The 13,848-nt window shown below is 32.1% G+C and overlaps 1 protein-coding gene across 2 annotated transcripts in view; it reads right to left on the reverse strand.

Moving 5' to 3' along the window:
- LOC103312561 (uncharacterized protein) overlaps nt 1-13,220 on the reverse strand; it is a 112,120-nt gene extending 98,900 nt beyond the window's left edge. Inside the window, exons 1-2 of one of the 2 annotated variants that reach the window (XM_015978018.2) lie at nt 13,057-13,220; nt 11,612-11,763 (exon numbers count right to left, since the gene is read on the reverse strand). In XM_015978018.2, coding sequence (XP_015833504.1) covers nt 11,612-11,686 — 75 coding nt within the window. In that variant the 5' untranslated portion in view covers nt 11,687-11,763; nt 13,057-13,220. The remainder of the gene's footprint in view (nt 1-11,611; nt 11,764-13,056) is intronic. The other variant, XM_008193495.3, reaches the window with a different exon arrangement.
- Nucleotides 13,221-13,848: the final 628 nt, after the last annotated feature.

Below are 13,848 nucleotides of genomic sequence, written 5' to 3' on the forward strand. Positions count from 1 at the left end.
CTTAACCTTATTGTTAAAATTGAAATGACTCACGGGCGTGCATGTAGGTAGATTAAATTAATAATTTTCAAGTGAATCATATTTTGTTCCCGTGTATTAAGACCCTCTAGGGAAATCTTAATACCAACGTTTTAAACTAAAAATAGCCATTCTCTGAATTTCAATTAAACCGGCAATCGTAAAAAGCGAAACAATATTAAATACAGTCCACCAACGCGATAAATAAATATTGCGAGATTAAAACGTTCACTCTGAAAAGGCTGTGCAAATTTATTTTGACAGTTTCGTAAAAGATAGTAGAGGGGAAGGTCAGTGGATTTATTCTCTCCGACCGCACCCCAATCTTTGAAAATTTAAATACAAATAACACATTTGTTCATTTTTTCATAATTGCGGTTTGAGCGGACACACAGCCGTGATTTTGTGCAAAGGGAGAGCAAATTGAGCGCAAATCAGTTGGACAAAAGCTAATTACTGTACCTGAAAATCCGATATTTCGTGATGGAATTGAAATAAATATGTGCTCCAACCGCTGAGCTTTTTCATATTTTATTAAATGTTTGTATGGCGCAATAAGAGCATTGTTCGGTTCGGAACAAGAGCTTATAATCGCAAAACTTTTAGATAAACACCTCCGCAAAATGTTAAACAGTAACAAGACTCTTGAGTTGAAGTTGTTCAACATGTCGCGGAAAATTATCAACGAAAGTTGTGTTTGTTTGAAAATTTCATAAGCGTGAAATCGGACCCCTTATCTAAAGCCTTCATTTTTAGTGGCAGTGTGTTCATATAATTTTTAATAAAACAAAACGCTTACCTAACAACTTAAATTAATTTAATATGAAGATACTTTATCTTCATTTGCGCTCTTAACTTTTCAGTTATGTTGTGTGACGCCTTTCATGCGATGAATTATAACAAGTATGACCTATTTCTTCAAAACAAAGCAAGCAAGAAAGTATTGAAATGTCCCGATTTTTTTCAGTCATTAGCAATTCAACTCAAAGACTATTTTGGTTTTTGGTACTTTGCGGTACTAGATATCGAGTTGAAACGAAGAAACTACGAAAAATTGGTAGTTTTTGGTACATTTTAAAGCTGAAATTTAAATCAAATCAAAAATATTTTAATAGAAAAAATATAAAGAATTGTCTTGTTTTTGCTATTTCCTAGGGTTTTGGCACATTTTGAATCAAAAATTGACTTAAAATGGCTAAGCACATGAAAAATTCTCGTTATATCGTTATATTCCGACGATTTTTGCAAAACAAGTACTTTCTTTCAACCCAAGTAGCGAAGATTAACTGAAATAATATATCATAAAACAATGCAGCTTAGGACAGAAGATAATTATTCTACAGTAAAATGCAAATTAAAGTTTCATTCAATAACGGCGTATTGACGAAATAAACAATAAAAATATCTTAAACCGAGAAAATTCTAATCTTCTGGCCTAAACTACATTATTGTAAAAATTATTATTTAAGTCAATATTCACTATCTGCGGAGTTTAGCAAAAATGCAAAATCGTCTCTGTGCAGGTAGAAATCAGCATCTTAGGTCAGGATAATGTTATTTCAACGTTTCATGTTTTTCGTACGTTTTGGAAGCAGTAATAAACTCTAATTAAAATTTTGTCAAAATAAGCAAAAAATCGTCAATATTTCAGCCAATGTTGAGCGTTTTTTGGCACTTTTTCGTACCAGAAATAAACCTAAATAAAGATTTCATCTGAAGAAATACGAAAATTGTCGTTTTAGGGCAAAATTTTTTAAGTTTTTGACACTTTTTGAATCTAGAAAAAATCGCCTTAAATTTTAAAATTTGGCCGGAAGAGGTACAAAAATTGTTAATTTTCTAGCCAGTTTTGAACATTTCTTAACACTTTTTGAAACTAGAAATTAACTCTAATAGACAGACTTTGTAGTAAATCGCAATGAATTCCCTATTTAGTTAAAAATAATGTCCTATCTAATTTTTGGTACATTTTTGGACAAGCACGATTGTTTTTTTACGTTTTAGTACTTGAAATTGAGTTAAGTTGAACAATTCTGGCGAAGAAACTACAAAAATGGTCGCTATTTTGACCAAGTGCAATTAATTTTCTCACGTTTTAATACTTGAAACTGGCTAAAATTAAAAGATTTTAAACAAATTAGTACCAAATTGAAACTATAGGTTATTTTAGCCATGTTTGAAACATTTTGGCCTTTATTAAATAGATAAGTAGACCTATATTTTGATTTTTGGACCTAGAAATTGTCTGTAAATAAGAGATTTTGCCAAAACAAGCATTAAAATAATTAATATTCCAGCCAAAGCTGAATATTTTGTTATAATTTGAAACCAGAAATTTATTCAAATAGAGAAATTTCACCAAAAAAAGTACAAAAAGTATTGCTTAATAGAAAAATAATGCCATTTTAATCAATTTTTTGGTATTTTTTTGCTATTTAGACCCGTATTTCAACCAAATTTAAGTGTTTTTCACACATTTTAGAGCTCAAAATTAACTTAAATATAAAAAATTTAAGGAAAGGAGGACTAAACTATTTGTAAAGTTCGGATTCCTAGTATTTTGTTAATCCGTTATATTAATAAGCTATGTACATTTTTTGTCGACATTGGCAAATTTCAGTTTTCTGTTTAAATAGACCAATTTTTTATTGCTTATTTGGTGTTTTTTTTTGCTAAAATACATTTTTTGTGCTATTTTTATGCAAATTTTTATAGTTTACAGGCTTTTTAGCTTTAATATTATCTAATACTTTAAAAAATTTATAATTTTTCGAACCAACAAACTTTCGTTGTTTTGAGGCGCCGTTGAGAATGAAATAAAAACACTGCGGTTTATTAAAAGCAATATTTTGAATTACAAGTCATTTTTAAAATTAGAGCAAAATCTTTTACTAAAAAAATTGCCATAGTAAGATGTCATTAAAAAAATTTTAATAGCTAACTCGAAAAGTAAATGGAATTTAAAAAAAAATTTCTACCTATTACATAACCAGTTTATTTATTTATAAAGGTTTGTTTTTGTTAAACATACATTTAATAAATAAATTTTGTTTTTAAAAGCGCTAAAGTTTTTTTGAAAAAAATTGTGAGTATAATTTTTGAAAGAGGTTCATTGTTTGAGCATTTTTTATGCATTTGCTTAAATTTTAAGCTTATTTTAGCGCTTATTTCCGTCATTTTTGTGCTAAAAAGTTCGAATTATTTAGTCAATTTCAAGCGAGTTGATACTTTTTGAATCCAGAAATAAATTTAAATTCAGAGGATTTGGTAAAACAAGTACGAAAATCTGTTGAGAGAGATTCTAAAAAAACAAGTACTAAGTACAAAAGCCGGAATAAGGGTTTTTTAACTCAGAAATAGACTTTATACGAAAGATTTTGGCGAAAATCGTCAATATTTTAGCAGTTTTGTGACTTTCTAAAACCAGAAATCAAATGTTTTTGGCACATTTTGCTGCCAGAAATTAACAGATTTTGACGAAACAAGTTAAAAAAACGTTGCTTTGCCTCAAAATTATTAGAAAATGTAGTAAATCGGATCATTTAATTATTCAGTTCACTGTTTCTTATCAAAATCACAGAAAAATCCATATTTGAAAGAAAAAAAATATAGAGAACAAACCTATTAGAATATTAGGTACGAGTAATTTTTATTTCAAACTAAAAAGCATCTATTTTCTTAAAGTGTTTACAGTAAAACCCCTCAATAAGGAACACCGATGGAGAATTTTTAAATGTCCTTTGTGGAGAAAAGCTCACTTAAATGTCCGTTGTGAAGCAGTGTCCGTTATTCGGAGTTGTCCATTAAGGGAGGTTTCACTGTATTACATTTGACCGTCTCGTCTAGTTAATTGCCAGAATTGTATTGTATAGGTGTATTTTATGAAAAGAAAAATGCACTAATAACCAGAACGACAGCTTCAATGAAATGTTATTTAATTTTCTCTGTTGAAATATTGCAGGATAAAAGCAATGTTTAATTCCATTCGTTCTCTTGTTCCCAACTCCGTCGAAAGGCATTTCTGATACGTAACAATCGCTTTGATTTCTGATTTCAAATAATTCAAGACTCCTTATTTTATTTTGATTAGAGGCAAATCCTGTCCCCGTTGTCTGCATGCGCCAATTTAACTGTTTATTAAATTTGCGCTAGAAACTGGCAGAATATCAGCACGGAATCATTATTCCAACTCTGCATTACATTCAGTGCATGAAATGCAAGAGTGATAAACTCCTCGTTGGAGATAACATTAGAGGCTTTTAGCGTATTTATGTCATTAGCGTAATCGAGTTACCGAATACACAGTTCAGTAGCGACCCATTTTGCTCAAAAATGTTGTGTCTTGATAATAGATGGTAACTTAAACTGCTTTCCACTCTATCGGAGAAATAAATTTTTATATTAAGGGCTAAATTTGATATAGGAATTTTATCGCCGAATGAACATAACGTCGTTGGAAGTATTTTCCGAAAGCGTTAAACGATGTAGCGACATCGGCCCTAATGCATCACATAAATTCAGACTTAAATGATATTTGTCAGTGTTTGTTTTTTACAATCCTTTGTCGGGTATTGTGAGAGTGAGAAATTGCCACTACAAATGGGCGCGACAATCCATTTTTGTCCATATTATCTACTCAGAGATAGCGCTAAGGATTTATGTGCATATTCGTGAATTAACCATGAATGCACAAGCGACTGAATTAAATTCATATAAAGCACGGACTAACAATTCCATATCTCCCCTAAACAATTTCTTTTTAATTTCTTTAAGAGCTCCCCTCTATTGGATTGAATAGATAGATATTTTTCCACCTACCTGCACTCTTCATCCACTTCCAATTTCACACCTAATAAATTGATTAACTAAAACAGACCACGAGTTTTTATAAAATTGGAAACACGCGCCGGCCCTTTTTATAAAAATAACTTTGTTAATCTCGTTAATATTTTTTTTAAATCACGCGCCCGTGTTTGGCCGTCGGCACCCCATCCACTTCCAACAGTTATGCAAAAATTATTTGGTTCAGTTTGTGTTTAATAGGGTACAGAGAAGCGATTAGGTGTTTTGTGACCACTTCACTACTTAAATTAACTAAAATCAAAATTACAAACCAATGTGGACTTATTTAATTTTCCTGAACTCGCTACCCTATCCACTTCCATCTGCAAAATTTTGATCCAAAGTTAGTGTCGTGCTTAATATTGTTAAAAAGCGAAATTGTGAGTGCCTTTATAACTATTTGAGTCATTTGGAGTCAAAATTTTCATGTGATGTAAACCTATTTCATTTTTTTGGGGTGGTTTCGAGTTTTGATTTAGATGAAAGTTCGGTGAAATCGCTTGTCCCTTCTTCAGAACAGAAAATAGGTTTAATAAAATGCAATCACCGTGATTTAATACAAAATGTGCCGATTTATTTGAAAAGTAATGCTTTTTTGATGCACCCTTGCGGGTCATTGACCTGTGGTTTTCCTGGAATTAATTCGAATCAAGTGATCATAGGCGTCTTGCAATCTCGCGCATTTGACAGACAGTTCGGAAAAGACTTTTTGCAACAATTATTACAAGTTTGTCGCAGTTCGTGCTAAATTTTGTGCTAAAAAACAAAACTGTGAGTGACTTTTCGGTTTTTTCAGTTGTTTGGAAACAAAATTGGAAAAGTAACGTTACAGAGTGAATTAATTTCAATCAAGTGATCTTAGGCGTCTTGCAGTCTCGCGCTTTTGACATTTGGGTAAAGACTTTTGCAAAGATTTAAAACTTCGTGTTAAATATTATACTAATGAGTACAATTATGAGTGACTTTTTAATTATTTCAGGTGTTCGGAACCAAAATTCGAAAATTGACGTCACAGACTAACGAGTATTTTTTGCGTTTGAATTAGATGAAAGTGTGTATAAATCGCCGATTTTCACATTAGAATTGATGGAAAACACAAAAAACTCTGATTTATTTGAGAAATAATACTTTTTTGTTGCACCCTTGGAGGTCAATGACCTGCGTTTTTCTCCGATTTAATCTCCATCAAAGAGATCAAGGCGGCTCTCAGTTTTGCTTTTTGACAGTTCGTAAAAGACATTTTGGTGATTTGTGATGTGTGCAGTGAAAGACTTTGCTGGTGATGAAATTAAATGGGAATGGATTATTTCATCGCAGAAATGTAAGTACTTTTTATTATTTTTCTCAGTGTTTATTCGTACAGGGTGATGAAAAATTATAATGTTACGCTTGTATGTTTACGTGGATCATGTCTTTATGAACGTGAAACTCTCCAATAAGTACGAAAAAGTAGAAAAATAAATAAACGGGGTTTTTGAAATGAAAGTCGCAGGAAATTGCTAAAAGCAACGCCTCCTGTTAATCTGAAAATGGTATTGTCAAAACAATTATTTTTAATAACAGGTTAACACAATGTTTACAAATATCTGAATTATTTATTTAGCTATGGAATCTGAATGTAAAACGCGGCTTTGTCGCTTCGTGGACACGTCTAAATAAATTTCTGAGCAGGGTGGCATGTGACTTTAAAATTAAGTTGGCAATATTTAATAATGTGTAGTAAGAAAATGAGATCTTTTGTCTGTATGACATACAATTTTAACGGAAAAAGTACAGAAATCTTCCAAGATGTTTGCAAAGCAACAAAGTTTGAAATTCCTTGTTGTTTTATTTAATTACGAGTGTTTTTGGCAAGTATTGGAGGAGAAATTAACTCTAGTTAATAGATTTCGACTGAACAAACAGACTTCTCTATACAGGGTGTCCCAGATGGGAAAGCCCCCAATTTTAATTTTTTTCTATATTTGAGCTACTGTAGTGATTTTCTATTACGCTCTGAACTCGCAATTTGCTAATTTTGAGACACCTTGTATGATAGTAAGAAATTTAATAGAATCTCTTTATTTATTTTAATCTATTTTTCACTAAATGTGCATTTGCTTTTGTCTTAGAAACATTTATTATAACCAAAATGCTACAGATTTATAGGGCAGACAACCAATTAATCAATCGTAAAACAGTAAAGCCGAGGCATTTAATTTTTTTTTGAATTAGATAAAAGAGTCGAAATCAATCTGTAAAGCCGCATCTAGGTTGGTGGATAAAATGAATAATAAAATTAGAAACCATATAACAAATATTCAATGCTTTTGTAAACACAAATAATTGCAGGTAACAAACCCGAGGAAATTTTTATATCTTTTGCACTCTCATGGTTTGTCGAGTGTCGAATATTATCGATCTTGACTTTTGTGTGTTAAAGGAAATTAAATTTATTATTCATTATTGTTTGTTCAGAAATTCTGGTAATCATCACGATATAACCAGAATGTTTAGCCTTGGCTAAATGGATGTTTACCCTAAATTTTTCGATTATTTTTCAATTAAAAATCACCACATAACATTTTTAGGATTTTTTTTATTGTTTTACGTGACTGGAATTGTTCAAGTCGAGCACTCTGGAAAAATGCCAATTCAAATAAAAGTCCTTGTTTCTCATCCTTTTTTTAATCAATTTTCACAGCAAAAAATGTTGTTGCGTACACAGAACAGCGCACACAGGATAGCTCCTTATGTTAAAATTTGTTTTTAGTCCTTAAATTAATTAGTGGATTCAAAACCCCATTTAAACCAAGTTACAAAATGAAATGTGTACATTCCGAAAAAAATTAATAAAAAACGAAATACACAATTATGTCACACAAGAATGATGAGAATTTTTCTTGTTATAAGACTGATGTCTCTGTTTAGACTTTATTTTTAGAAAAAATCGATTTTATTACGGTCTCAGGTTCTTTCGAACAACAAGCTGTTGTAAAAGTTTGGAAATATTTTCAATAACTTTTAAGAGTTTGAAATTAATAGATATTATTGCGAGCTGATTTTCTTATCCATTAAACTTGATTACAATTTTGGATTATTTTTAAAAGGCTGGTACACCCTGTGTGGTTCAGATTATATTTTTAGTATCAAACCGGGCGACCCTGCTTTTAACCACGTCCAACTGCCCACCACTAACAAAACAAGCGCCTCATGTGTGCCATAAAAAGGTGGCTACAAAGAGATTACCTTCATTATTTTGTTTGGCGAAAATGTCATGCGGACGTAATAATACGTCCAATTTGGTTTTATTAACCGAATGTAAATATAAACAAAGTGGTGGCACGTGTTTCTGTTAATTGAATGGCTTGTATTGTTTCTCGTGACTGACTGGCAAGAATGAAATTTTCAGTGTAAAGCGTTAACGCTCTCATGTTGACACCTTCCAAATTGTGAATTGAAGTTGCTATCGCGCTTTAAATTTAATTGAATTTTTAACTCTCTGAAATTTAATTTTGACTTAAAATTAAATATCGATTGTCGTGTAACTGAGAATTGAGTTTTATAGAGTAGCTAATAAAAACTGTTGCCATTTGTGTAATAATGGTGGATGCGCCGGGACGGTGTTTGCATCTTTATTGCTCATTAAACTTGTGTAATAATTAAGAAAGTAAATTGTCAATTTCTGATTTCTAATTACTCGAGAAACAATACACTGAAAATTGCTCATCCACTAATTTAAACTTAGCCATGATGGAAGGTTGTTAGTGGCAGTAAACAGCAAACACTATGTATGGTAATAAGCTTCTGCTTCGTACTGATATCACTGATTTATTTAACGCCACTTGTCATTTACGTTAATGTATTGATGAATCTGCAACATCGATAAAAACTCACCTATTTTCAGTCGCAGCGCTAAAAGTGCCTTTCATGATAAGATTTATGTGTCACCAATTGAGAATCACAAAGCGAGTGCCACTTAATTTGCTACTATTGAAAGCAGTTTGGCGGTTCCTAATGAAACGATTAATCGATTAATGGAAAAGTAGAGCAAAACATCCACAAATTTACATTTTTATTTGGTTTTTTTCCTCGTAAGGATCAAAGATATTTGCCACAAGAGGCTTAAAACTTGTGGTTTTTTATTTCAAATGGGACCAAACTCCCATCACACATTATTATTGCATGCGCGGAGTTTTGGGCCGAAATAACATGTGGTATTATTTCTGCATTAAAAACAACACAAAATTAAAATTGAAATTGATGGTAATTTTTACAAACACATTTAATGCGGCCGGAAATTAAAATTTATTGATCAACTTTGGCTTTTTGGCCGGGACAGGAACCAACAAATCATCCGGATATAGCAAGACAAAAATTGTGATAAAACCGACTGAATATACAGGCTGTCCACCATGAGGATCTCAGTTATTATAAGAGACAGGAGGTCGACTAAATTAGGGCAAAGTTACGCATTTTTATGCTGAACAATTATCTGATAGAAGATTTAATAAGTCATTTTTAGGTTTTGAATTATTGGAAAAAAATGGAAATTTGTAGCTTTTTTTATTTTTTCAAGCTAAAACCAAAAGAATTAGACGTTTTTAACTAAGACATTCTTCAGGCACTTTTTACCAAGGAATCTAAATCTGTCATCGTATCTTCTAAAGCGTTTTTGACAACACTCAACTTTGGGTTTTCTTATAGAAGCTACATTCGCTTTTTGCATTTTTGAAAAGTGTTTTTATTCCTAATTACAACAATGGACCACATGATATGATCGAATCTTGCTGATCAAAATGCAGAAAAATGCATTTTTGCGAAGAATGCTTTGGAAAAAACGCCAACAATTTCGTTTTTACACAAACTAGATTTTAGAGGTTTAATTGAATTTGGATATGAAAGGACCACTTTTCCGCCAAGCTTACTGATTTAACAACTAAATGAATGATAAGCTTTAAGTTTATTCTTTGCAAAACAAAACAAAAAAAATCTGCTCACATATTTAATAGAACTGTCAACATCTAGTTTCTTACACAAAATTTTTGATTTTTTTCAAAGCACTCTTTACAAAAACGCTTTTTTCTTAACTTAAGTCAGTATGTAAGTTTCGATCATATCATGTGATACATCGTTATAACCAGGAAAGACTTTTCAAAAATACAAGTATTAATATGGCGTCCTTCTTAAAAACGTCTAGCTCTTTCGGTTTTTGCTTAAAAAATAAAAATAAAAATTTTTGATTTTTCTCAATAATTCAAAAACTAAAATTGGTACATCAAATTTACTTTTAGATAATAAATAGTTCAGCATAAAAATGCGCAACTTTGCCCTTATTTAACCGACTTCTTATAAGTACTGAGATTCCCATGGTGGAGCTCAAAAAATGGACACCCTGTATACAGGGTGGGTTGTAACAAATAATTTTGAATTAGAGTTGGTGAAATAATGAGTACTTTGCGTGTGGTAAATGTCTCGAATTTAATAAAAAACCAATTAACTTGTTCAAATTTCCATAAAGTTCCAAGAAGTGTCGCCACCCTTGAATTTTTTTGATATCCAACCCCGGTCTATTGTTGGGTACAATAAACCGGCAAGAACAAAGCATGCAACCCGATGCGAAACTCTTATTTCCTGATATTTATCTCGCGAATAATTTTCTTGTTTAGTAGTTTTGTTGACAAGGGATAGAGCGCGCAAAAAATATCCGACACACACACACACTGTTATATAAATGTTCAACATTCACAAACATACAGGAAAAAATTCACAAACATTGATTCGGGTAACGAAGTGAAAAAGAAAAAGAAATTGCTTGTTTCGTGCCTATAACAACAAGACAAATTGTTTCGATATTCGATGGATCATTCGGAGTTGTTTGGAAGTGATTTTGGGCGTGATAGTTTCTATAAAGCTCTTTAACCTGTATCAATCAGGAACTTATTTAAATTTGGGACAAAGTCGCTTTGATGGCACACTAAGGGCAGGAACTGCCTGTTTGAAGTCTCGCTCGCAACCCAACTTAATCATTTTATACGGCTTCATAGAACAGAAGGAACTAAACTATCACAGTAATTGGGTTATTGCAATGGCAGAAAGGGAGATTCGGGGGTAAATAATTGTAATAAATGCTCCCAAACTAACGTGTAAGTATAATTTTTACTTTGTGGCCATACGTGAGTTATGATTTAATTAAATATCCAAACTTGTAATGAAATTACTCGAGGTAATGTCGGAAGTAAACGAAATTATGGCGCAAGTTTGAGGCAAAAAAAGATTCCAGTTTGTTTGACAGCCCGAAGGCTCGTTAATTTTGTAGTGAAGAAGTCTTATAAAATTAACGTCAACAAGAAGCACTAATTCGTTTCCAGCGTCGAATTTCAAAGAACCAAAATTCTTACAAAGTTGATCAAACATGACACAAGCGGAATTAATTTTTTTCCACTCTCGGACACCGACTGAAATTTTAATTTAGGAAAATGTGTGTTGTGTAATTTTTTTCAATAATGGAAGTTTTTTGCCTGGCGGAATATTGAACAGTTGTGTCTCGTGAGGGAAACACATTTTCGCAATTTGTGTGAACAGTTTAAGACGTAATAAAGTCGTTAAGACTTGAAAATAAGCTGAAAATTGCCCAAGTTTGGTCAAATATTTGATTTCCGGCGTAATTACGGCAACTTTCTTACAAGTTGGACGTTTCATCAAGCTTATTGTAAATAAATAATGGTGGGATCAAAGTCGGGTTAAAAATACCCTCGCAATCAAGACTTACAGCTGTGTAAAAGCCACATGCGAAGCTCCCTTTTCGTACCGACCTCCAACAACACCAAGAGTGTAATATAGCCATCGTCTGTCTTCTTCACTTCATTGTTTCCTAATTGTAATAGTCGTTGATTGAGAAAATTCCCGGTCGATTGGTGTCAGCTGAAAATAACAGAAAATAACTTCACGACTGACTTTAAAAGGTTCATTAATGTCTTCTCATGTTGCAAGAGTTATGGCCAACATTTATCACGAGGACTTAATGTAAATGTTTTTGTCGAAAGCATTGTGATGCATTTTTAATAGTCTTTTTCCCGAAAAGCGAACAATTTGAGCGACAGCTGCTGAAAATTTTTCAGTATTAAACATCAAGCACACATTTTTTAAACTCGTTTTTCAGGTTGAGCTACTAAATGATTACACGTGTAAATGGCGGTGTTAAGAGTTATTTCAGTTGAACAGATGTCTAGTACCTGGTTTCTTCAGCCAACTTATAAATCCGAATTTTCAGCAGCTGTCAGAATACCAGGAAATAAAAAAAGTTTGAGTTATGCTAATTTATCTCCGACAGTAACTAGTTTCCATACTCTGATAAGGCAAGTTCATCTTAACTTTTTACTTCCTTATAATTTCACTTTATTCTTTGGTAAATTGCATCGACAAAATAAAAAACTACGAAAACTGGAGCTTTCAAAGTTTCACGGCGTTTTACGTTTAAAATAGCCTAGGGAATTGTTAGAACTTATCAAAACTTCTCAAACGAAATTAAAATATTTATAGTTCTAGTTTTAAACGCACATTCTAAAAACTCAACAATAATTAAGCAAATAACGAATAAAAACTTTGTATTTTTTAAGCCTAATGTAATTTTTTTTGCTTGAACTTTGTTATATTTAATACGGATTTTAACCCACTTTAACAAACACACCGCTTTTTTATAATTAATTAGAGTTGTAATGAACGATGTTACGTTTTTATATCATTAAAGGAAATTTTAAGAGCGACAAGCGAAAATAAATGTGAAAAATTGCATTAAAATTTAGAACGTTCTAAGTTTCGCTTCTGTGTCAGTTATTAGAATTTTATAATAAAAATTTCAGTTCAGAGGCGAATTAATTATGACAAATATTGCCGCTATTATTTTTATTTTCGTTTCCATAAAAGTGCGTTCGTTTCAAATTTACATTTATTCGTAATTGAAAACATAAAAAACCCGTTTGAACCGTTACATTTTATATAATTTGGAATTTTATTTTTAGTTAACTAATTCAAAGATCAAAGAAAATACTTCGCTTTGTATCCACTTTGCGTGTTTTGTTGTGGAGAAAATTTATTTTTTAATTTTTTATGCTGTCTTTTCAGCTCTTGTTCATGTGGCTTATTACGAGTAAAATAAAAAAGCAAGTCATTTTTTTAAATAACATACACTCAAACATCGACACATGAAAAAATTACCATAAACTTTTGAGAGGTGGGAACTTGCCACCGCCTACATGATTAAACCGTCGGCTTGAAAAATCGCACACTGAAACACACGTGTTTTTCAGTAAGAGCAAAGTTTCAGCCGTCGTCGTCGAGCACAAATCTGACAGACCACTGAAACCGCCGCTGGAGGAAACTGCTATATTCGGCCGATCCTGAAATTTCACAAGCGCATGCTTATGCCGCAGGTGGTTGAAACCGAACGAGTAGATAGTTTAACTATTTCCTAACCGTTAACCGAGATTTAAGCTCTTGATGTGGTGAAAAAAATTAATCCAAATTTGTGGACCCACCGAAAATTAATCCGATTACAGCACTTAATTCTTCGAAACAAATTATCAAAGTATCCGATACGCAATTTTCCGGTTTGTTTACATAAAATAGAACTTGGTAATTTTACCAATATTTATCTTTGAAAGCTGGTCAAAGCTCGACTTGACGATAGTCAGACTTGGATATAATAAAATTTAATTACATCGTGAAATAAGCTCAATATTTAGTTTTCGGAAGTCGTAAACATGTGCACTTATTTATTGGATTATTTCAGTTGGTATTAAGTGGATTTAAGTTTAACTAAGTTACCTCCAGCGTAATAAATTTTGACAGGAAATCATTCGTGTAGGCGACACGCTTTCAGGTGATCTAAGTTCCAGGTTAAATGAGCATTAATTTGGAATGTGCCGGTTTAATCACCGATTACGTTTCTACGACTTGTCCTTAATTAGACTCGCTTCGTTTCAAAAATAAATTTAGCTAAACTTAACC

The sequence above is a fragment of the Tribolium castaneum genome, chromosome 1, assembly GCF_031307605.1.
Source record: "Tribolium castaneum strain GA2 chromosome 1, icTriCast1.1, whole genome shotgun sequence".
In the NCBI taxonomy this organism is placed as follows: Eukaryota; Metazoa; Arthropoda; class Insecta; order Coleoptera; family Tenebrionidae; genus Tribolium; species Tribolium castaneum.